Below are 25,173 nucleotides of genomic sequence, written 5' to 3'. Positions count from 1 at the left end.
AGGAACCCCAAATAAATATTGTTTCATAGAATATTGCTTATTAAAAAAGATCAAATTAGAATACAACCCTGTGCTTTCTTGTGCCCTCTTCCCCTTTTCCTCCCTTCCTTCCTTCCCTCCCTCCTCCCCTTCTCCAGCTGCAGACTGGACTTTAGCTTTCCCTGGTGCAGGGAGCTGTCAGTGGCACAGCATGCTAAGACAAAGCACCCTCTGATATTAAATCACCTCATCTGCAGCTCACTGGACTGGTCGGGGGGGAGGGATGAGGGGATGCCAGAGTCCGGAGGGCATTTTTGGGCCCCTGATTTATGCCCCTGCACCGCATAAAACAGATGAATGGCTCACAATAAGAGGAACGTTGTTAAATCTGCAGAGAAGGAGAGAGAGTGAGAGGAGAGGAGAGGAGATAGAGAAAGAAAATAAAACAGGTTAGGGAGACCTGTGGAGATGCAGAGGGTAGCGGTGCCAGAGCTGTTGTACTTTTAGCGGGACTTTAGCGTTTTATGTGAGAAAAACAAGCCTTGAACTGCTTTCGAACCGTGGTGATGAAATAAAATGAGTGATTCTAATCCTTAAGTCACCATCTGTCCACTTTCTCGAATTGTTGTACTCAGAGTTTCCACATAAACACAGTGTACTCCGAGTTTCCTCTCTTGTTATTCATAATGTTTTAGCTGAAATGTTTGTTGCTTCTTTAGTGACCTTTGATGCTTTTTTTGTGTGTGAGGAGCTATTTTGCTCCTCAGAAACATATTTTGAACAAACAAATGACAAATTAGGCTCCACCCCTAGCCTCACTACAGTGTGGAAACAACTCCAACAGGAAGCTCACACCAAACATTAATGGCACTCTGACGTCAGATACACATGACACATCCCGTCTGTCACCAAACTTTCAGTCACCTCCGCTCGTTCTCTGTGTGGTCATTATCCCATCCAGCGTTTAATCCATTTCTCCTCTCCACAGCTTTCTTCTCTCTCTGCCTGTCCGTCTCTCTCTCTCATATACACACACACATTCCCCAGACTGGGCTCATCTAATCGGCATCTTATCAGCCGTCTCATGAGCGTGCCATTGTTATGACTGGAGCTGTTTCTATTCCCAGAATAGGGCTGACACTGAAATAGAACATTCCCATGTAGCTGTCCGTGTACTCATTCAGACATTCCTCCAAACACCGGGCCTCGGTAAATCAGTGAGCTCATTCCTCCCCGGCTCATCCCAGATCTCATTCCTCCTAGGATGTTTTGGACTGAGCCAGCCAGTGAATCAGAAAGCTACAAGATTCTTGTGTGAAGAGGTATGCCAAGAAGAGATTCTTATTAGGCTGGGAAACAATGCATTCTCCGTAGCTGCGCCTGAGTCATTGTGATGTGGAATCTGTGAATGCTTAGGTTAATCTGACTGTTGATGTTTTGTAATACATCTGTAATTGTATCATATGCAGCTACCTTGGGATGAAAATGAGCAGTTTGCCAACTTTGGGGGGTTTATGAAACTTTCCTCTATCCTCGGTTAATAAGCAAATAAATAATTTGGCCTTTTAACTTCTTGAACCTTCCAGTTTAGCGTCAGAGATTTGTGTTACATGACGTGTTTGATGTTAATCTGCACACAGGCAACAGAGTAAGAAGCTGGCATTCAAGTCTCTTTTCTGATTAAAAGACACTGGGCTTCCTATTGTTTGCCTGACACCGGCTCACAGTTTAGCCGCGAGGTGTTCCTCCTCCCTTCCCAACCCTTTCTGTTTCTCATCCTGCTTTCAACTCCATCTTGAACATGTGGCCCCACAGCCACACACACTCCTGCCCCCGGCTGCTAACGCGCGAGAAAAACAAAGAGCTGGAGGTCCGACCGTGTTCCTCCCCAGCCGGTGGAGCCTTTGATGGGGCCAGAGGTAGCCGGCGAGTGCGGAGCCTGGAGAGCCAAGGGGGGCCCGAGGGGCAGCGAGCGGCCGTTCCTCCCCAAACCCCGTAACCCCACCCTGGGTCATGAGCTAGGGGAGCGGCAGGCACGTGCCACAGGAGCTCCGGAGGCCCCCTGGCCCCGCTGTTGGTTTTGGACGGTGTGGCGGCGCTAGCCTGCTAGTGAGCCGGACCAGTGTCGAGTTCTTTGAGGGGCCTCCGAGATGAGACGATGAGATCCTGTAGAGGTGCTGGTGCCTGAATGAACACACACACACACACACACACACACACACACACGATCCTCAGGAAGATTTGCACAGCTGTGTGAAGGGGACCCCTCCCTTGCCAAACGTAGCGGCAGCCCTCTGTGAAGCGCTCTCCAACACACATAGATGAAGAGCGGCTGCTCCTCACCGGCTCACTGCCCACCGGGCGGCCCAGAACAAATAAAGTTCAAGGGCCTGGACCTCTCTTTTATTATATTTATTACTTTTATATATTTATTCAACTCACATAAATGTTATTTATATGAAAAAGGAATCTGAGATATGTGTGAAGCACCGGACATCACTCTCGTTTTTTCCACTTTTGCCAGTTTTCCTTCTTTTTTAGGGTTTAGGATGAGCTTGAGGCGTTTTTAAGTTGTATGTGTGTGTCTGTGCATGCACACGAGTGTGTGTGCGGTGTGTGAATGTACCATAGACCGGTCTGTCTGTGGTATGTGTATACGTCTCAAGTGTGTATATATCTGTTCCAATATTTGCATGTCATACATCTGTGTGTGCAGTGTTTTCCGGGTGTCTATGGCTGATGTTAGGTCCCACAGGATCAATCCTATCAGTCATTACACAGTGTTGGAGTCTCTTTGTGCAGACAGGTAATCAGCTCCCAGCACATGGATCAAGTGGAAATTTCCTGCCCGTTTTCAAACAGAGCTGGATTTGGGAAATGATTCGTCACTGAGAGCTGCAGCTGCATTCCTCACTGCCAGTCAGTGGGCAGAGCAGCAGCACTGGAACATCTGTCTCTCTGTCTCTCTCTCTCTCTCTCTCTCTCTCTGTCCTTCACACTCCATCTACCCTGCTTCCTTTTTTCTTTCTCTCTGCTCCTTGATCTGTTTTGTCCGATCGTCTGATGACTCTCTCTCCTCTTGTATTTTCCTCTGTCCTCACTATTCACTCTGTCTTATCTACCCCTCTCTGTCTTTCTCTCAGTTCAGTTACTTTATCGGCATGACAGTATTGCCAAAGCAGTATACAAAATATAAATTCCCAAAGCCCAAAAACACCAATATAATATCTAAAATAATGGCTAATTATTTGGTTTTAAAAGATGCAATATACTGTACAACTGTAGTCTTTCTCTCTACACATATACTCAGATACAGATGACACAAACACCCTCTTATACACAGAAATGAAGAGATTAAAAACCACCACACCACACCACACATATCATTACCCCCCCACTCTCTATCCCTTTTTCCCGCTCACCACCACGCCCCCACCCCGCCTCCTCCGTCCAGCCCGCTCCAGATGTGCGAAGGCAGAGGGAGCCCGGTCAAATCAGTCAGTCAGTCACTTTCTCCCTGGAGTGAAAGTGAAACACCACCTGTCTGTCTGCATGTGTTTCAATAGCCAGAGCCATGAGCCTCACCGCAGCCCAGCCAGAAACCCGCGCTGATGGCTTCCCAAGCTGGAGGAGAGGAAGGTGATATGAAGCTATAGAGAGAGAGAGAGAGACGCGCATTTATGCTCTTACTGGCTTTTGAATGATATGTGGAACGACATGTTCTCACATTAACGGTTTTATGTTATTTTAGATAGTGATAATTATGGTTGAGGCATTTTTAAGTTGTTAGTATAAACTGTTTTCATGTTCAAAATCGAATGCAACATGATTTCTAATAAACAGAATCAGATTATGAATGAACATAATGAAAGGGAGGAAGAATTGGACTAGAGCAACAGTGAGATGAGAGTGAGACCAAGAGAGTCAGAAAGGGAGATAAAGAAGAACTGAACCAAAGGGACAGGATGATTGGAGGGAAAAAAAGGGAGAGAAAAAGAAAGATACAGCGTAATTGAAAGAGAAATAGTAGGAATTCAGTGAAAGTGTCAGAGAGAGAGAGAGCTTATGGGTGAAGATGAAGAAAGAACAATTCACATAAACAGATAAAGGTGAGAAGGCGGTAGAGAAAAAGAAAAAGCAACACACTCCTGCTGCAGCCCTTGTGAGTCTCCCTCCCTCCCCCCTTCTCACCCCTCGCAGGCCCCAGCAGTGTGGAGATCCAACACCATGCTTTATGGCCCAGGGGGACCAGGCCTAAATCTGATACCCAGGCCTCTTAACACACACATAAAGTCAGCACATCCCTCAGCCTGGTGAAAACGGTCCATATCCCTTCACTCTTATGACAATAGTCACTTTATCCGCGTGCCATTTGGATGAAGCTATTCCTGAATCTGCACAGGTCATTTTTATTCATAATATACATCCAACGCGAAGCATATTTTTTAACTCTTATATACCTGGAAAGATGATGAAGATTACAGTCTTATTTACAGCAATGAGAGACGGTTACACACTCTTACACACTCACACATGGGAGATGCTTAGTGCTACCCCAGTCTTGCACTGTTGGCCACATTGGGCAAATGGAGCGTCACACACATGAGGCTGAGGAATCACACACAACATTACTTTGTCGTTCATAAGCATTTTCCCATTGTGCTTTCTGCATGTTGAGTTCGCCTCCGTATTAACTTAACAAGCTGTATGACTACTTAGGGTAATAAGATTTGCTGATTTATTTGATGAGTCCTTCGATTGTATTGTGCTTTTGTGTAACAGGATAAGTGAATATGATGTTTGTTTTCGGATTTGAAAGGGCAAAGGGACAAAAGAGGATTGGTAAAGGTCAACCATCTCTGGAGAGAGGATGTGGGCTTGCTATGCAGTCATCGGAAGAAATGTTTTCGCCCGCCCTGAATGGGGTTTTCCCCTTGAAATATTAAAGATGTCTACGACCTTGACAGTGAAATAACATGAGCGCTAGCCGTAAAAAATATTTGCCATGCCAGCATTATCTCCATGCTCTGGATAACTGACACACCCTCTGTAATGGTCCGAAGTCAACAATTCCCCTTTATCGCAGATGAGTTACTTCTTGAGATTGAAAGTGATTCAGTGAGTCACTATGCTATCACTGACTTGGACTTGTGTAACAACAGTATGATTACTCCTTTAGCTCCTCGCCCTCTGTCAACCCAAAACATTCTTTTGTAGCTGCTTCCAAACAGTGGAGTATTTGAGGTCATGGTCAGCCCGTTCTCTAATATGGAGTATAGGGGATATTAAGTATGAACACAATCCTAATCCATTAACACATAAAACAACCTCGGCAGGTAGCAGGGTTAAAGCATGCCCACCGTCTCAGTCTCCACTACAGCACTGCTCTCCACTAACTGCAGAGCTAACTTACTAACTCCACAACAAATCTTAGAGTTTGCCACCACAAAGCCCAGGTCAAGAGGCCAGTGCGGCAAACAAGCCCTTGTCTGTTTTCTGTTTGGACAAGGATTTGTTCCGGAAAAGCCTTCCCTCTGTCTTCCTTCCTGAGGTGTTTATTTGCACTTGGGCTCCCACCGCCACCTCAGCTGTTTACAGTATTTGTTTGGATCGTTTCTATTTTATTTTCCGAATAAAAATGGCCATTTTTAGCTCCTTCTTGTTTGGACAATGCCGGTTTGTTTCCAGGCCTATAAATATTTCTCGACGGGCAGCCGGACGGACATCCTTCCCCATCATCTCAGGTCAACCAATTAGCTCAAGGGAGCTATGGGTCATGGGGTTTTTTTTTATTAGCATGATAGCTGTTACCTTTGCGGTTAGCTGTGGTTTCACATGTCTGACTTCATTTGTCATTAAAGTGGACAAAATATTAGAACCACCTGCTTTTCCCATGAAGCAAACTGACTAGTTGAGTCCAGTCCAATGCTATGATCTCCTACTGATTTCACCTATTAAATCCACTTCCTTCATGATGGAGACATATATAGAGAAAGAGGAGACAGGTTAAAGAAGGATTTTTAAGCCTTCGGACAGTTGAGATTGTGCAATATCCATATTTTCTCCTCTATTCATTCTAATATGTTCTTATCTTGATGTAATAATAAAAACCCTTCCTCCTTTTTATTTTATTTCTCCTATTTCTTTTCCTCTTTTTGTCATGTGCTGTGGCTCTGACCCTTGCAATCCTTGTTTGCTTGCAGTATTTGTGATCTAGGATTTTAAGTTAATTCTACTGTTGCAATCATTGTAAATCCCCTGGATGAGAGCATCGGTTTAATTCCCTAATTTATAAATGCAAATGAAGGAGCAGCCTTGTTGAGATTATTTCCCACTAATCTCTATGACTCATCTCACCCTGAATCAGCAGCTAGAGGATGTCATACAGCTCAGCTCCTCACAGGACTGAGAAGACTAAAATCTTTATTTACGACTTTGGAGCTAGAAAGCACTTCAAGAAGTACAGTCTCCACTCACCTATTTCCCTCCTCTTCTCATATTATATCTGATTAGGTTCCTGCCTTAAGAAAAAAAACTTTTTCTACGTGGCTCTTCTTTCTTTACTGAGCATTACTCTCACATTGCTCTATTATACGTGACTATTGTATGGACACAGGCATATCAACCCTTAATATCAGCTGCAATGTTGGCAAACTAGGAATTTAAGCTTATCCTACTAGATTAGAATGTCAGCTAAATTGCCAAAATGTAAACGTAAACTGTAATGTAGTTTATTTGTTAAAATGTAGATAATTTAAAATTCACTAGATGTTTTATATGTAGGTGAATATCCATTTTTTCCCGTTCTATTTCATGCTTTCACTGACAGAGTAATACCATAGTTTGTGAGCACTCTCCTCCTCTCTATGCATATTATTCTCTACAACCACCATACTTGTAGTATCCACCCAGGTATTTAGTTGAGGAAACAGCGGTTCAGTAGTGGGCTGGCAGGAGCGGTCCGGATGTGAGGGGTTGGCTACAGAGAGGTTAATCAGGCTCAGAGCTCAGACCCTCTGGCCTTGTTCAGAACCAGCAAAGCATGCAGCTCCCTCTGTTTTCACAATACACCCTGGCTGCCATTAGTGCTGTGTCACCAGACAAGGCTTTGTGTGTGTATGTGACAGTATGTACGTGTGTGTGTGTGTGTGTCAGAGTTAGGAGTGTCTAGAGACAGGAACCTCCATACACACGTACATATTCAGTCACATGAACACATATCCACCCACACACACGTAGGCGGGGTACGGTGATTCTCATTAGTCACCTCCTGGGTCAGGGTCTGTTTTGAGGAAGTCAGGGCCAGCAGACCCCTGCTTACTCATGCTGGAAGTGACAAAACGTCACTGGCCTACTCAGACTTACACTAAAAGGCCATTATGCAACTCACCGAGACACTGGCATTGTCCTCCAAATAAGGCTATGTTCATATTCACCACCTCCCTTCTTGTGACTTTCGTCCCTTTATTCTCCTGAAGTAAATATTCAGCCAAGAGACTTCCACAAGCATGCATGGAGGGAATGGCTTCAGCAAGTTTACAGAAAGCGGTGCAGACTTGGAGAAACAAAGCATGGCGAGTGGGTTTGATCTAGTAAAGATAACAGTGGAATGCATCGGCCCCGCGCTGTTGGTTCTGTGTGAGTCAAACATCGCCCGGGGCGGCGTGACGACGGGACCGCAAGTGGCGTGATGTGTGACACGGTGCTATTCCCTCTATTATAAACCACAATCTGGGAAGAAGAGTTGCACTCAGCCACCGTTGCTTTGGTGGCTTCCCCTCCCTCCCCGTGGGCTATGTTCACCAAAATTGCACAACATTGCTGCATGTGCCCAAATTAATCGAGTCTCCTTTTTTCCACACTAAGTGATCAACGCTCAGCCATACGTGCGGATGTTTAAGTTTCCTCTTATTCCATTCCTCGCAATTACCAGAAAACCTCTTTTTTCAATATTTACTAAACCCAAAATAGACTCAGTTGGGGGTTAGAGGTATAACTCATGGCACACACACCATATATTTCCAGCATGCCCTGTAGTAACCGTGGCAGCAGAGAGAAGACCATGGCTCTCTCTCTCTCTCTCTGGGAGACAGTGGGCACAGTGTGCCAAGGCGGTGTGGATGTTAAAAATAGAAAGGGCTAATTCAGCAGAGCTCGGACACTTGAAAAGAGCGGGCTACCTGCAGTCATTTCCTGAGCAGGGCCCTGTTTCCTCCCCTCTTCTAAATCAACAGGCCTCTAAATGAGGACTGTGATCTGTCTTGACTGCTTCCTTTCAGGGGGGCGGACAGTGACGGAGGGCGGGGTGCAAGGAGAAGAAGGGGGGAAGAGAGAGAGAGGGGCAGAGGGGCTGTGTTTGATGAGAGCCCGACTCTCTGTTTACTACAAGCTAAAAATAATACCCAGCCTTGCCTGCTCTGGGGGGGGGGGGGGGGGGGGGCTGTGTATGTGTACATATGTGTGTCTGTCGCCTGAGCCGACAGCTGAGGCTATGGCCTAAGGGGGGGGGGGGGTCCCACATCGCTGTGGGGGGAAGAACAGGTGGGCGAGACGGCGTGTGTTTCTGTGTTTGTACATGTGTCTGTGTGTGTGTGTGTATATGCGCGTGCTGGCTAGTGCGTATTTGTGTACATGGGGGTGGGGGGGCAAGACTGTGTCACACAGGGCCTGTGTCTTTGGCTAAACCCAAGCCTGAATTGTCTTATTCATGCTTTCTAATCTATTAAAAGCCCAGTGACTCTAATACTTGAGGCAATACTATGAATTGAAATTAATGGCTTTGTTGTTGAAGCTGATCTGGTGTGACTACAGTATTAGCCATTCACAGCAGCAGCTCATTCACTAGGCCTCTATTTTTACGTGTGTGTGTGTAAGGGGGTGTGGGGGTGGTGGGGTGCGTGTGTGTGTGTGTATGTGTGTGTGTGAGGCTTACCCCCCTACCCGCTTTTACCCTGATGACAAGAGGCAATTGGCCTTCTCAAATGACAGCGACTAGGTACTGTGAGGGCGATTGTACCCAGGCAGCTGTGCATCTCTCTCTCTCTCTCTCTCTCTCTCTCTCTCTCTCTCTCTCTCTCTCTCTCTCTCTCGCTCTCTTCTCGCTAGATCTAAAATGAAACTATAGTTACTGATTCTCTGATTAAATACCTTCCTGTTTGTGTGGGAGAGATCCGATAAGGATTAGCATCTAGGGAATGCCAGGGCTGCAAACAAGGTGAAGCCGGCAACCAAAACACAACCCTGGGTCATTAGTGGCATACCTGAGATACCGAACACACACCGGACGCTTGCGCTGAAGCAGGAAAGTGTGTGTGTGACGGAGATAGAGAGAGAGAGGGAGAGAGAGCGACAGAGACAAAGAGTCACCAAACGAACACCCATACACACACACACACAAAGACAGTAGCAGCTTTGAGGCAGCGCTAGTGAACAGAGAATATTAAGAAAGCCACAGTGACTGGCCAAATGAGTGGAATAGTTTCATCTGGCCTTATCAGTTTCACGTCTTGTTTTGTCTGCTGAGCCTGGCAGGCCCAGTGTTGGTGTGCGGGAAAGAATGTCGGGTCACCGTACAGAGCTGATGGAGTTATTATGAAATTGGCTCTGGGATAACACAAGGCATCCTTAGCCGTTGTAATTTGGAAATAACCGGCCCAGCTCTCATACCAACAAGATTTGGTAATGCCATAAGGAATTTGTTTCATTCAGATTTTTTAACATTCTACTCTTGACGATTTATGGGAAAATGAGCACACTCCTGAAAGCTCTCTGGACCCGATGACCTCTCTGCCGTTCCCCCGGACACTCTGACCAATCATGTGTCTCCAAACACTGTCATCGGCCAACCAGGCGTCTCCGGTCTGCATAATCATCCTCCTCAGCTTCCCCGACATTTGCAGACGCCATCAAAACATCACTCCCCGAAAAGCCAAACAAACGTCTCTACAAAGTGACGCTCCCAACCTACGCTGGTTCTCATGTCCGTGACTTTCATGAGGAAAAAAGCCACCATAACAAAAACAAGAGGCTGAGTGGGACGGGGAGGGAGACTATATTTGGAAACAGACGAGTGGGCGACAAGATGTCTCTTCTCTTTCTCTCTGTCTCTGTCTCCCTCTCTGCTTTGCTCTTTCTCTCTCTCTGTCTCTCTCGGTCTGTCTGTCTCTCTGTGTCTGAGGCCAGCTGTGGTCATATAGTATAATAAGGCTCTCTATCTTATTTAATGGATGTAATGCTGGTTAAGAAGGGGAAAGGGGGTTGGTTGGGGTCAGGCCGACTCCTGCGCCCAAGGATCAGCTGGCACGCCGTCGGGCCATGGCACCAGGCACAGGGCCACTGTCTGGGCAGGAGAGACAGCTGGGGGGTGGTTGGTGGGCGGGGGGGAAGGGGGGGGGGGGGGGGGTTGCCCCGCACCCACTGTCTGCCTGCCTATCTGTCTCTCTGTCTGGGGGACACACACACACCATCTTTCATTCCCTCCACTGTACCCAAACAACTGGCTCCAACTCGTGTTTACATCGTGCGCTGAGTGAGTGTCTGTGAGTTTGAGTGTGTGTGCCTGTCTGTGTATGTGTGTGTGTCTTTTTGTGTGAGTGAGTGTATGTGTGTGTGTGTGTGTGTGTGTGTATGTGGGAGTGTCTGTGTGTGTGAGTGTGCATACTCTCTAGTGTCTAACTGGCTTCACGGTTCATGGTTTGGACCATGTTCAAGAAAATGAAATGAGTAACACCTGAGAGGATACTCTGTACTTATGAGCACTTATTCTAAAGCTAGAGTAACACACACACACACACACACACACTACTGATACTATTTGCATTCTTTTTTTACTGATTACTGTAAAGCTCGAATGTACCTGATGCATCAGACTGCAGAGGTATTTTCCCCATGATAATAGCCTGTAGCGATACACAATAGGCAAAAAGTTCTACCATGCAACGTTCTCCATAGTTTAATTTAGAGACCTTTGGGAACCATTGTTTTGAAGCAGCGCTGAGTTGATTACATTGAAACCCCAGAAACGAATAATCACTTTGTTAATATATGCACTTATTTTACAATTTCAGAGAAAACGGTGGTCTCTGTGTTGCACAGTACATTTCTAGCTGCTAATACGCCATGATGCCATTAGTATCCATTTCATTAGTCACCCTTAACCTAAAACAAAGCGTTGGCACACTCCATGTCATTTATAATATCGGGCTGACTGGTCTATTGATGATGAGAACAAAGCCACAGTGTGGCGGACGGCAAAGACCAACAGCAGTGGTCGTAGTAACATGGCACCTCCCTGGTGACTGACGATGCCACGCTGGCTGCCACCACGGCCTGGCACAGGAGGGGGGAGGGGGCGGGGGTTCGGGGGGGCATTTGGTGGCTGTGGCAGCTGGCGGCGAGGAGGGGAGGGGAGCGGGGGACCCTCATTTATAAAGACTCCCCTGTTTGAACCCCAGGCTAGCTAAGGCCACGCCCTGGATGCAAACTCAAAAACGCATGCAGACGTGCACGTACACACGCTCACATACACACACACACAAACATATACAATAGTACACACATGCACACACATATGCAGTAGTACGGGACACAGCACTAGTGCTTAACCCAGTAAAGTTCATTTTAATTTAATAGTAAACACACACACAAACACACACACACACACACACACACACACAAAAGCACCCCATTTCCATTCCATTGAAACCACACACAGGCCTTGCCCCTTGCCAAATCTACACCACACAAACACACACACTCACACCCTGCGCTGGTGCCACATGTGTCACTGTCCTTTCATATTGATACCACACTTGTTTTTTGAGTGATGCCTGTGTGTGTGTGTGTGTGTATGTGTGAGAGTCAGTGGTGTGAGGTTGCCCGGGGAGTTTTGTCCTGCTGAGTCATTGCGATGTTGCTGATGAAGCGTAGTGTAGTGACATGTCATTGAGCTGTTTATTAGCTGTAAGAAGACAGGAGAATGTAATCAAACTGTCCTGATTGAGGCATGTGACGGCAATTCATCTCACCACATTAGAGGCCGGGATGAAGAAATATTAGTTTGGCTTTATTATATGTGGTGAAATTGTTCCGAGAAGAGAGGAGGCCTAGTATAACTCGAAAGTATGTGTGTGGTGTACATGAATGCAAGTTTGGGTGTTTGTGTGTGTTTTTATGTGTTCAAGTGCATGCTTGTGTGACTGTTGTGTATGTCTGTGTGTGAATATCTGTATCAGCGTGTGTGTGTGTGTGTGTGTGTGTGTATTTGTGCGCCCAGTGTGGCAGTCCTCTATCCTCACCAGGGCCACCACACTAGGGACCAGTTAGGAGCAGAGAACGTCCAGCTGTCTCCAAGGACAAATGGTCCAGCAGGCAACTGCTTGCTCCCCACCCACCCTTGATCCCCCCCCCACCCCCCACCCCACCCCATACGTTTACTTGAGACTGACACACACTTTACAGGCCAGGTCAGTGAAATAAAAACCATTATGATGTATTTTATGGCGGAGACTCACAGGAACAGAATGGCCATGCGCGGTGACAGCTTCACAGAAATAGGAGGAAAGGGGTTGAAGTGAGTATGGATGGATGTGGTTTGTGTGTTTCATGAGTTTTACTTGTGGAGAACAATGTGTATCTGAGTGTGTTTTTGTATTTCCTGATCTTGTTCCGACGTAAGCCCCATTATTGGCTTTTCACAGATATAGTTCATAAGGTAAGCATAAGAAAGAAAGACAACAAACAGAATTTGTATAATTTAGTCTACAGAATGATGAATTATGTTGTACAATGATACAACAAAAGGAAATCATTATTGGCTGATAAATGGGATATTTTAAATTGTATTCTCCAATTTGTCCAGATATGTGAATAGAGAACTGCTTTTGACTTTAGGCTAATATTAACTAGCATGGAACTACAGAATTCTTCCAAAAATACAAAGATGAGTAGGGTTTTCTGTATGTCCCATTCTATACAAATGGTCATCTTTGGTACATACATGTTACATATTTCCATCATGTTTTCAGTATATTTACTAACACACACTGTCATTTAGTGTGAAGAATCGACATGCATTTCCTGTGCATTGGGGAGCAAAACTTAAAAGCATTCCCCTGCCCGCATCCTTATCCCTCTGAGCTGACAGCAACTTCGTCTCTTGGCCGCCATCTCATGATTCATCTCTTTTGGCTTGTTTATGCTCTACATTTATTTTGTTTGCGGTAACATTTCCCCGACCCTCACATCTCTCAACGTGAAAAACGCTAATGGGCCTCCGACACGACATCAAAGCCTCTCCCTCGCCCAAGACTCTCTCTCGCTGTCTCAATTTATGGCCTGTTTTTTTTTTTTTTCTTCTTACTACATGAAAGACCATCAGTGTTTCCCACACATATATGCACGGACACAAGCACGCACACACACACACACACATATGGACATACACGACCATGCACACACACACACACACACATGCACACATTCTCTCTCACTCACAGCTCCACAGTCACGTCCAAACAGAATGATCAGTAAATCAAATAAAACACCCACAGTGTTTCGTTTTTCTCTCTCTCTCTCTCTCTCTCTCTCTCTCTCTCTCTCTTCTTGGGCCCTGGTTGCACAGTAGGGGAGAGAGAGAGAGAAAGAGAGAGAGAGAGAGAGAGAGAGAGAGAGAGAGAGAGAGGGAGTGTGTTCCGAACAACAGAGTGATAAAGAGGGGAAAAAAGAGAAGGAGAGAAGGAGGACGGGGGATTGTACGTCCTCGTGAAAGTAGCCCTCAGAAACAAAAGCAGCTTTGAGCGCGCGCCCACTCAGAAGAGAGATTAGCCGGTACACACACCCCCCCCTCCTCCCCTCCCCCTCCTCCCAACACACCCCCCACCCCACCCCCTCCCACCACCCCTGCAGAAAAGAGCTTTGGCTGCAGTTTAGTGGCACGTGGCGCAGCCCTTGATACTTATCATGTGCGTCAGGTGCTCTCGCTCGGTTTCCTGTTCTTTAAAACATAACCACCATTTCCCTCCTTCAGCCCCCCCCCTTTCTCCCTCTCTCTTTCTTTCTCAGTCCACCACCAAATCCCTCTGCCCCTGCCTCACCGCCCGCACCACCACCATCCACCCTTTCCCCCTGATTTCTTTCTCCCCCTCCCTCTCTCCCTCTCTCTTTTCTCTCACTCTCTTTCTCTCCATCGCTTTCTCCTTCTTTTGCAAATACAAAGAACATATTGTATCTGCCAATGTTAAAGTGAATCCATTCTCCTTGGCAGTGGCCGGGCCCATGGTGAATCTGAGCCGGGCTAGCTCTGTTTTCCAGTTGGCACCGGGGCTGCTGGTGGAGCGGGCTGGCTGGTTGCTTGTTGGGTTGGTGAATTTGAGTCCAGCTGACACGTTGGTTTAGGATTCATTCACTCAGTCTCTCTCCCCTCTCTCTCTCTCTCTCTCTCTCTCTCTCTCTCTCTCTTGCTCTTGCGCTCTCGCTCTCGCACTCGACTTGCAAAGCATGACCTGAGTTCACCTCATATGAAGCATATTCAAATGTACACTGTGTGGCTGCAGTGTTATAGCTTTCTCTGCACAAATAGAGACGTGCTGCACACAGAGTTCCAACTTCTCATGGGATTTGTGGAATATCATGGTATTTTGAGACGTGTATTCCAGACGGAGAAACTCAGGGAATTTAATAAATTCTCTGGCCATATCAGGGATGTTTTACAAATGGGATATTTTACAGGAATATACCAGAATGTATTTTGTTTCACACATTCATTGCATTAGTTGGTGGTTTTCAGACGTTTTTTCTCCACAGCAGCCCAAGTGTAGTGGAAACCAGACTGTTCAACCATTTAGAAAAACAACAAACCAAGGAAGGAACAGCATTTTTAGGTCATGGAAGTGTTCCGACTTCGTTAGGGAAAGTCAGGGAAAAGTCATGGAATTTTAAATCAGGGCCACAGTGGGAACGCTGAACCCAAACACACACACACACACACACACAAACTCACAAACTCACAGCACTGTGTACATAAAGTGTGCTACTACTGAGATATACAAACTCAAATCTAATAAGTCCCAAATAACAACACTACCCCTCTACACACTCACACACACTCTTACATATACACACGCAACACCTTACCAAAGTTGCGCGCCCTTTGATGAAAGCCGATATAAACACAAAGTGACACAAACAGACCAATGATGCGATGCTATCACATTCCATAATCATGATTCTGGCCCAGAAAGCAAATAAAACCGCCCCTCTCTCCCTTCAAATATGAAAGAGCCAGGGAGATGAGTCAACACAAACACAAGGCAGCGAAAACAAACAGTCTACAAACGCCACCAGAGCGCTTTGAAGTCCGGCTGACTGTCCTCCCCTCTTACTCTCCCCTCCATCCGTCTATCCATCCCCCTCCTCCTTTGGCCTCTCTTAACCTCTGTCCCATGCTCGTTATAAATCAGCTTTATCTGACTTCTCCGTTCCCCGCGTTTCTCCTTTTTGGAAGACGAGGCTGAGGGAGAAAGCTGAGAGAAGACAGAGGGAGATAGAAGTGGGGCTGATTTGTGGGAGCACATACAGTTTATACAGTGTGCACTCAGTGTGTGTTTGTGTGTGTGTTTGAGTGTGTGTGTGTTCCCAGCTAAATGTGACTTGCTGGATCCCTGTAGGTCATGTGAGCTTCCATCTGAGCCTCGGTACAGAGAGACCCCCTTCTCTCCAGGGCCTGACCCCTGGCAGGACACAGCGCTTTAGTGTAATCATTGACTGAGTTATAAATACAATGGAAGTCTATGAGGCGCGCTCAGTGCGTCTTTTGAAGATGAGAACAAAGCCTGTGTTTTATAGCTCCTAGAGTGAGCATAGTATGAGAGTTTCAGAATCTTTATATGACTATTAAAAGTCTTAAAGGAGTACACCAAGTGTTTGGGGAATCGGCCTGTTGGTCAAATCATCCATGTGTCCCCAGTAGGTCATTTGTTCCTTAGCATAAACTATGCTGAATGATAGTAGGCCACTTACATTATCTCAAAAGTGAGAAAATTAGAACTTTTAGCATCTCAAGTTACTGTATGGTAGGTAATCTTAAATGATGTGTGTTTGTGTAGGAGATTGGTATGTACACAAAATGAAAATAGCATATTGCTTTGAACTACCAGGGACTACTTTCCCTGTTTCCATAGGAAGTGAATGTGGTGGGCAGTGGGCAGAGTGCACAGCTAAAAATCACTGCACAGCGGATGAATATGTGGTTGCTCACATGAAATGGTTCCAAAAATAAGCCTGGCTATATCAGCTATATTGAGGTAATTGAGGTAATTGAGGTTTAATTTATGAATCTACAGGTCATATAATAAAACCACTCTAAAATAACATTTTTATTACTAAAATGTCAGTTCTCTTACTTTGGATAATGCTAGTCGCCTAAGCTATAACATGGTGAGAGTGTTAACAAAAGCCGCTAGTGTCCACTTCGTTTTTGTTTCTTTGCTCTTTCCAACTCTCTTTTTCTTTCGCGTTTTTCTGTTTCCCTTTCTCTTTCACCTTTCCTCTACTCTCTCTTTCTGGCCCCTCTCTCCCTCCCCTCACCCCTGATCTCCGCTCTCCATTCATGCAGCCCTGTCACACTGATGATGATGATGATGACCTCCGCGTAATGCTAGCCTGTTATTGGCCCACCAGCGAGGCCAGTGTGTGTACACCCTCTGTTGCTTTTTCTGCATTGTCCATTGTGCAGAGAGAGAAATCCTGGATCTGGTGTGTGTGTGTGTGTGTGTGTGTGTGTGTGTGTGTGTGTGTGTGTGCACGTAACACAATGAGCAGGCAGTCTGGGCGAACAGCACAGGGGATCTGTGCAGAGGCAGAGGAACACTAATTCACCTGAACTGACCCCATGTTGTTGCTAGCTTACAGGGAGACAGGAAAAAAAAAGCAACCAACCAGTAACAGCTAGTCTCTACATTCAAGTAGATTTTTAAAGGATCAGGATTTTTTATGTAATAATCCACAATATTTCCATGTAAATAAATGTCCATTTTCTTCTCTTTATCGCTATATAACACAATAATGATTCAAGCAATAGCCAGTTCATGAACTCTTGTACATCTTGTACCTGGGAAAAATCCTCTGGCGCACAGGAAGTGATAGCTACGTTTTGCATTTCTGGCAGCATTTCAACAGCAGTTTGTTTGCAGTAAATAGAAGAAGAACTTTGTAGTTAGCATGAGCAGCGATAGCCACCATGGCTGAACAGACAGAGAGGCGCCACCTACAGAAACTCAAACTTCAACAGAAAATCCAAGGAAAAAGACGTCACAGTACTGGACACGCAGTTTGATTGGCAGGTGATCTCTGGGAAGAGCAGTGCAGCAACACCACAGCAATGGCCACTTAGCACCAAAGATGTCGCCAAAACCAAAGAATAGAAGGATTTTCCAGATTACCACTTAAAATCTGTAGTGATATTGCCAGTTGAGTGTTTTTACAAATTTTCAACTTGTTTTACTTTCCATTTTTATTTCTATTTTTGAGCACTTTAGGTATTTACTTGTAGTTTTACTGAAGTAAGCTTTAGGGTAGTAAATTCAGTGAGATGTGGACTTTACTTCCTATGACCAATGCTAAAGCTTAAGGGTATCCGTCCCCTTTCTTATCCTGTCAACCTTGAACAGATTGACCTATTAAATCATTTGCAAAATTAATAATCTTTTAATTTTAGTAATGCAAATTTTGGAACATGCACAATTTATTTCATTAAATTCTTAAAAACACTCTTAAAAATGATGTGTCATTCAACATAACATGTTAATAACAACATATGTTGCGTTCAAATGTGGGACAACACACATTTGTGTTGTCACACAAAGAAGTCACACAGATGTGTTAAAAACGTCACAATCTTCTTTTTTAGAGTGTACTGGTGTATTTTTAGTAAACCACTCTTTCAATTTTGCTTGAGGAATTTTCTAGACAAGTACTCTTAACTGAAGTGGTACTTCTTTGTCTTGAGTAAAATAATGCAGCATGCTTTTCATTCCTGCAATAAGACACAATGTCAGCTTAGTTGGTTTCACATCAGACATAAAAATGATTGCTCCATTCTGCTAAAGAGACTGATTCAATTCCAGATATGGGAAAATAAAGGTAAATAGTTTCAAAAGTTTCAAAAGTTGTTTTTTTTTTTTAAATCCACCAGAATGAGAAAGCGAAGGACATTTAGATGTTTTAACTATAGTACCTTTTTAAAACCTTGACTTGTAAACCAAAAAGCCCCAGTGGGATAATAAAGAATTCCATTCCAATTTGAATGAACATTATCTGAGTCATGCTGGTGCAGTATGAGTAGGCACAGTCATTGAAATAGAAAAAAAAAAAACGTAAGAAAGAATGGGTACACTCTGTAAAGTCTGGTGTTGCACAGGTTGAACTACGAGGGCTTTTGAGGTCACCGTGGGGGGAAAAAACATTACACATTCATTACAGCATGCAAGGACGGTGACCTGTGGAATTGTTTTCCTCTAGCCTTATCTCTCTTTCTGTCCCAGCTCTCTCTCTCGCCATTGTCTAGAGCGATTGAGAGCCAGTGCATTTCAATGACAGGAATCTTGTTTTGTTGAATAGCGCGGCCTGGTTGGACGCAGATGCCAAGACATTCCTGGAGCTGGTAGTCTTTCCTTCTGGCAGCTCTGCACCTCCGTCTCCCTCTCCTCTCCTCTCCTCTCCTCTCCTCTCCTCTCCTCCTCACTCTTCTTCTCTCCTTTCCATTCCTTACTTCTCCTCAAGGTGTCTGTCAGACAGCGAGAGAGAGAGAGAGAGAGAGAGAGAGAGAGCAAGACAGAACGGTAGATTTTCTGTTAGTCTCTATTGAAGAGCCTCTGTGTGTTTGTGTGCTTCTGTGTGTTGAGTCAGGTTATACTATCTGTCTGTTCATAGGAGAGCTATCTGCCTGTTAATCCAGCCTAGACCGCAGTATACAGTCTATATGCAGCCTTGTTTTCCCTTCTGAATAAGGTACACCACTTCACAACACCTAATTACCATCCATTATGTGTCAAGGTTACCACGCACTCCGTCATTCTACCTCATGCAGTATCTCGTATCCTTCTTGCATGTCATGTCTCCATTTGTCAGTAATCATGCAATGGTAGGATTTGGCACGGATGAGTATGAATGCATCGGTAGCAGGCCCAAGCTTTTTCCAGGCTTTTTCACTCCCCAACAGATGGCAGTGTGAATCGCACTATCGACACACAGGCCAGAGAGTCGGCCTGGGTCTTGTAAGGACTGTGTGTGTGTGTGTGTGTGTGTGTGTGTGTGTGTGTGTGTGTGTGTGTGTGTGTGTGTGTGTGTGTGTGTGTGTGTGTGTGTGTGTGTGTGTGTGTTGAGGATAATTGTTCTGCGTAACATTCGTGGTAAAGCATGACTCTCACTCACCCACAACTCTCTTCTCTTCTCTTCTCTTCTCTTCTCTTCTCTTCTCTTCTCTTCTCTTCTCTTCTCTTCTCTTCTCTTCTCTTCTCTTCTCTTCTCACACAACAGGGTGAGATAAGTTATTACAATGCTAAATATGCTGATGCTGGGTGTGTGATGTATGATATTTCTGTCATATGCTGTTGTTTGTTATTGTTTTCATAGACCGTTTTGGTACTGCAGCTTCAATGTCCAAGACAAATTTCCCTGCAGGGACAACAAAGTTTATCTCATCTATTTTATTTTATCTTAGCACAGTCCCTCTGAAAGAAATTCATTTTTGGTTTGAGTCCTTGAATTTCATACTTTATGTAAAAATGTTGGAGACAGCATCTCTGTTGTACCCTGAGCAACTGGAATTCAGCACACCAGCCAATGACGTGATTCATCCAGTTTGCTTTGCAGGACAAATAGTCTGCTAGACCGATGACTAACAGCTCGGCTGATGACTATCACCTTTTACCCAGGGGTGTCATTCTATTGTGCACTCACACCATGTTTTTATTAGTTTTTCCATTATTAGTGCCTCACTTACACTTTCCCCTACAGCTCCATGGTCACAGTTAACTTTTGTAAACCATGGCTTGACAAAGATGTTTTCCCTCGCTGGCTCCTGTTTGTTGTTTGCTTGGTGACAGACAGACTAGCACAAACAAGGGTGTGTGTGAGTTTGTGTGTGTACCTGTGTGCATATGTACGAGTTTTTGTGTGCATACTTGAGTGTTTTGCGTGTGTGTGTGTGTGTGTGTGTGTGTGTGTGTGTGTGCTAGATAACAGAGAGACAGTCCCAGGGGAGGGCAGGAAGGTGGTTCAGGAAGGGTGTTCCTGTGTGAACAGGAGCACTGTGTCCTCCCCACCACAATCCCATAGTTCATGTCTCCATCAGTCGCTGTTTACAGTGTGTGGAGGAGCCAACTGGATTAGAAGGCATAGATCATAAATAGATCATGTACCTAATTTGCCTTTTAAATATTAAATATAAACCCCATCTCACCCTGTTTTGGGTGTTTTGTTAAGGGTTTTAATGTGGATAACGATTTCATGTTTATTATATGTTGTGCGCTCACATCAGTTTTGTATTTTTGGTGAGGCCAAAAAGAGTTTTCGATCTCTTGTGGACAATAAAGTTATAGGTATTTCCCTAAGCACAGGCTGGGCTTTCCCGAACACACCACAACACACACTCATGTACTGTATTAACCCTACATCTTCTATATTCTTTATTTAAGGTGATAAAGCCAATCCAAATGTTGCACAACTCTCTGCACATACAATACATGTATACTCACCTGGGTTTCGTTTTAGTTCACATTCTATTCAATCAATTCAGGACGTGGATTTACTTTAAATTCAGATACTGAAAAAAGAAGGTTTCAGCATGAGAAGGATGTCTTATACAAACTGTTAATATTGAGATTGACTGTTCTAACATTCTTACATAAAGTGTAAGGTCTGTTTACATTGAGAGTTGACAGAATGACTTTCGTCTGCTTTCACAATGCAGTCAGAAGGTCCTTCTCCGAGCTCAGGGAAACCCCTGCTGCTGAAGTGTTGTGGCTGGAGGCGGCCTGTCTTGTGACTGTCCCATGTGTTGCCCGCAGTGAGTGGGAGGGTCAGGGACAGCTGGAGCATCACCTGTCCCTGAATCACATGCCTTTATATGACACAGCAGCAGTGGCAGTGTCACCACAGTCACCCGCCCCAGCCCAACCCAGGCATTTACACACTACCTCAACTGTTGGTGGTGCCGTTTTTTTTTTTTCCCCTTCTCCTGCATACACATACTGTATTCTATTGCAAACACAAGACACAAACAAAAGAAACACATCTTTATTCACATATACACACAATTTCGCTCTCTTGCCCTCACTCTCGCCTGGTTTTGCTGTTCTCATTTCAGATCTCGCTGTCTTTTTCACCCACATGCATGCCTGGAAACACATTTTATTTTTTAGTCATTTATTTAGCCTACATTTTACCAGGAAGACCTGAGATTCAAAATCTCTTTGCCAAGAAATGGTAGCAGGCAACATACAATACAGTAGAAAATACAAAAATAGTCAAATGTACAATAAAAAAATCACAATTTAGATCGGAAATAGGAGCACACATCTTGCATAAGGACTATGGAAAATTTGTTTGAACTGATTCACATATATAGAGATGTACTCTTGCAACACATAGGCACCCAAACACAAGAGACACATTCATATGCATGTTGTATTTACACAATCTCTCTCTCTATCCCTCTCTCTTGCATCTCACTCTCTCTCAGCCACATCCAGGCCTGGAGACACACATACACGTACACACAGCGAGCAGTGATAAATAAGCCTTGTGTGTTTGCAACACGCCTGTCTAATTGTGTTTTTCTTGTCTCTCGGCGGGTCTCCGTGGGTCACTCCTTTCAGAGACACAGCAGGAGGAATTCCTGATCCATGCTGAGCCCCAACGAGAATGTTGATAAGTCTGTAGATTACTGCCCAACATGTTTATGATAGCCTATTATTCTCTAAGCCTCATCCAGGCCCAGCGCGTGCTTCATCTACTTAGCACAATTATTTAGGTCATGGTAAAGTCTCAGAGGAAAGCGCTGTGAACGGTGAAATATCAGCAAACCTCAGCAAAAAGGTCAAAATGAAGTAATTCCTGCCTTGTCATATATCTCAAAGCAATCCAGCAGAATTGAAACCTTCAGACAAAAAAAAAAAGCATACAAGTCGGCTTTGAAGGTTTTTGAGCGGCCAGTGTACTTGCAGTTGTGTAATCAATCCAAATCATTTGGAGCGTGAATGTTACACATAACCTGCAAGTACACAAACTGTGCTATCTTTAACTGTGAACGCACACCGCTCTTTAATCAGATTTGGGAACACCACTCTGAAAACTTGAAACAGGCTCAAGCAACACAGTTCTTTTTCTGCATGCTTCAATTAAGAGAGATTTTCGCTGGCAAACAGCTACATCATGCTAAAAAGCGTTCTGTGCGCTGCCGAGCCGGTTTGTTACTAATTTCTTTGTCTGGAATATAGGGTTCGTCCGACATTTGACAATCTTCGGTTGTCTGTGAATTACAGTCATTGGCGTGTTGTGATGTGATTTCATTCTTCTCTGTAATGTAGTCTGATATTTCATATTTATGCCTCCTATTAAGGCTCATATTTCAACAACAATAATAGCTGCTTAATGTCCCACTCTGCCATAAAAGTGTCCGGGCCATCAGACACACACAGTAAAAGATGGGAGAAAGAGGGGCCATACCCTTAAGCCTATGAAAATGCCATTGATGTTAACTATCTGACTGTGCACTGCCAGAAATTCCTGAGTCAGGCTGGAGTTGCTCGCTATCAGTTTCTAGTAGAGAAGGGAGTCTGAATCTGTCTGTGTCTGCCTGTTGTGTGAGATGTTATGGCTCTTTGATGTCCTTTGCTGTTTAGCCTTTGATTTACGAAGCGTCATTTTTATCATTTTGCCTGGCTTCTTGGAGCTATCAGAGGGTATTGGTTTGTGTGTGTGTGTGTGTGTGTGTGTGTGTGTGTGTGTGTATGTGTGTGTGTGCTGAGTAAGTACTTCTGGAAGGATGACTAGATAAGTACAGAGGTAAAGCCAAGGCCAGGGAGGTGGAGATGCAGAAAAGCCCTTTGAAGTTACAAAACTGTGTGTGTGTGTGTGTGTGTGTGCCCGGGCGCCTGTGTCTGGGTGTGTACATATGCAGATGGCCTCACTGTATTTGCGTGTCACCAGACAGTCTGCTCTCTCTGTCTGCCTCCATCATACAGGCGGAGCCATTCATCTGTATTCACACCATGGTTAGGCCGGCGGCGCCCTGTCAGAGATGCTTCTGTTGGGTGACACACCTGTGTTTACAGTTGGGAGAGCATGTCAACAACAGGGGCGTGTGTGTATGTGTGTGTGTGTGTGTGTGTGTCCTCCCACTCAGGGATCATATAGCTCAGCAGCTTCGTAATGAGTGGCTTTAGCAGGTAGACCGTGACTAGCAGACTAACATGTCATTATACCCCGCACTGCTCTGTCATTGGGATGGCAACTATATTAAAGAGGCAGATGGATGAAAAAACAATAGCACAAACTCACTGACATTCTTTGTTTGCTGCATCGTGTACTTATCTTGCGAGTATTTATCCCGGAGGCACGCAACTGACTTTACCTGTTTGTCTTTTGTTGTGACTGTGTTTAAATCCAGGTCCTGCTGATGGACCAGAAAATGGACTCCGTTCTCCAGATCCTGACGGAGCAGTTCAAGCCTCAGCCCGAGCTGACGTCCAAGCCCTCCATCCGCAGAGTGACCATCCAGAAACGCATGGGCATCAGCATGGACGAGGGGCCCTGATGCCACACGACGATGTCATCACCAAGGGACATTTCAAGGAGCCAGGCGGGAGATCATATAAACAGCCTAGTCCCCCTGGGGGTCAGCCTGGAAATGATAAGGGGATTCAATTTCCCAAAATCCCCCTCTCTTCCTCTTACAATTCAATTTTTTCGTTGACCTTTGACCCCTGAGAAGAGAACAACTTTAAAACTTCTACTGAATTCTCCACTAGGAGCTGTGCTGGTCTGGGACATGAGGGCAAAAGAAGCACTGAGGGTGGATTTCATGGTGCACTGAAAGCAGAAAGGCTGACTGACCTCTTCCTTTATGGAGGCTACTTGTGATGATCAGTGGGCCTATTTGGGTCTTTTCCACTGAAGTCTAAATGTAGCTCTCTCTTTTGGACTAGCATTGTGGGCCCTCAATCTTCCCTGGCAGCATACACTCATTCAAGCAGCGACACGCTGCATGAATTTATTTCACTACATTAGCCTCATAATCACACTCCTCAGTTGATGTTAATTTATGTGTGGCCAGTCACCGAGCTGCATTCCTCTACTCCAAATATTATTTCAGAGCTAACTAACCCAGTAATGAAGCCGTAATGCAGTCAAAGCACTGAAGTTCCCCCAAGACACAGAGAAAAACTGAGAGTCCAGCCATGGCAGAGGCATTCCTCAAATCCTACTGATTATCTTGGCACCATCCACACCCAGTACACAACAGGGCTATTTCCATAGCTGCATATCCATCTAGCCTAACTGTACTTAGGCTGCGGCGGGTGTTTGTTAGTAGTGATCGAGTAACACGGGGAGGGAAGGGCAGATTATCTGTTGACTTTGCCCTGTGTTAGGGACCGGAAGCCTGGCGTAAAAGAAGCGGGGCTAAAGAAACGTGGCTGGGGCGGAGTGGGGGGCTAACATGGTGCTGATTTACAGCTACGGTGAAGCTAATAAAAATAGCCAAACAGCCGTGACAGGGCGCAGTGCCGTGTTACAGAAATACAGCCAGAAGTTATGGCACGGCCTCGCTGTTTGCTCCACTCCTGGTGCCAAGATTTTCACTGGGAGATTTCATATGTATATTGATCCCAAACCCCCTTGGCACCACCGCCACCACTAACACCACCACCAGGACCATGCTTAAACACCTCTATTACCCTCTTCAGGGGGCTCACACTGCTGTGTTCAATTTGAAATAAATTTGCCCCATTAAAGCTCTGATTATTTTTTCTCTCCTGAGCTAATTAAGTGCTGAATTCCTGGTAAGGGGAGATTACTCGCTGTGAGTGACTAATGAAAAGAAACACTGGAAAAATGTGTAGAATTTAAACAGTGAGCTTTGAGGAGCAGGCGCGCTAATTCTGTGTGAAAGGTTTGGAAATATCAGGCTACCAC

General features: G+C 45.1%; 1 protein-coding gene across 1 annotated transcript in view; it reads left to right on the top strand.

Moving 5' to 3' along the window:
• The window catches only part of kcnq1.2 (potassium voltage-gated channel, KQT-like subfamily, member 1.2), a 161,639-nt gene extending 137,066 nt beyond the window's left edge, over positions 1-24,573 (top strand). The window contains exon 19 of the mRNA XM_071534708.1: positions 23,648-24,573. Within this exon, the coding sequence (XP_071390809.1) occupies positions 23,648-23,794 (147 nt within the window). The 3' untranslated portion in view covers positions 23,795-24,573. The remainder of the gene's footprint in view (positions 1-23,647) is intronic.
• Positions 24,574-25,173: the final 600 nt, after the last annotated feature.

Source organism: Centroberyx affinis, unplaced genomic scaffold (assembly GCF_046629955.1).
Source record: "Centroberyx affinis isolate AG114_WGS23_722 - 3 ecotype Tasmania unplaced genomic scaffold, CSIRO-AGI_Caff_v1 ptg002607l_1, whole genome shotgun sequence".
NCBI classification, from domain to species: domain Eukaryota; kingdom Metazoa; phylum Chordata; class Actinopteri; order Beryciformes; family Berycidae; genus Centroberyx; species Centroberyx affinis.
This window is presented reverse-complemented; position numbering and strand designations above follow the sequence as displayed.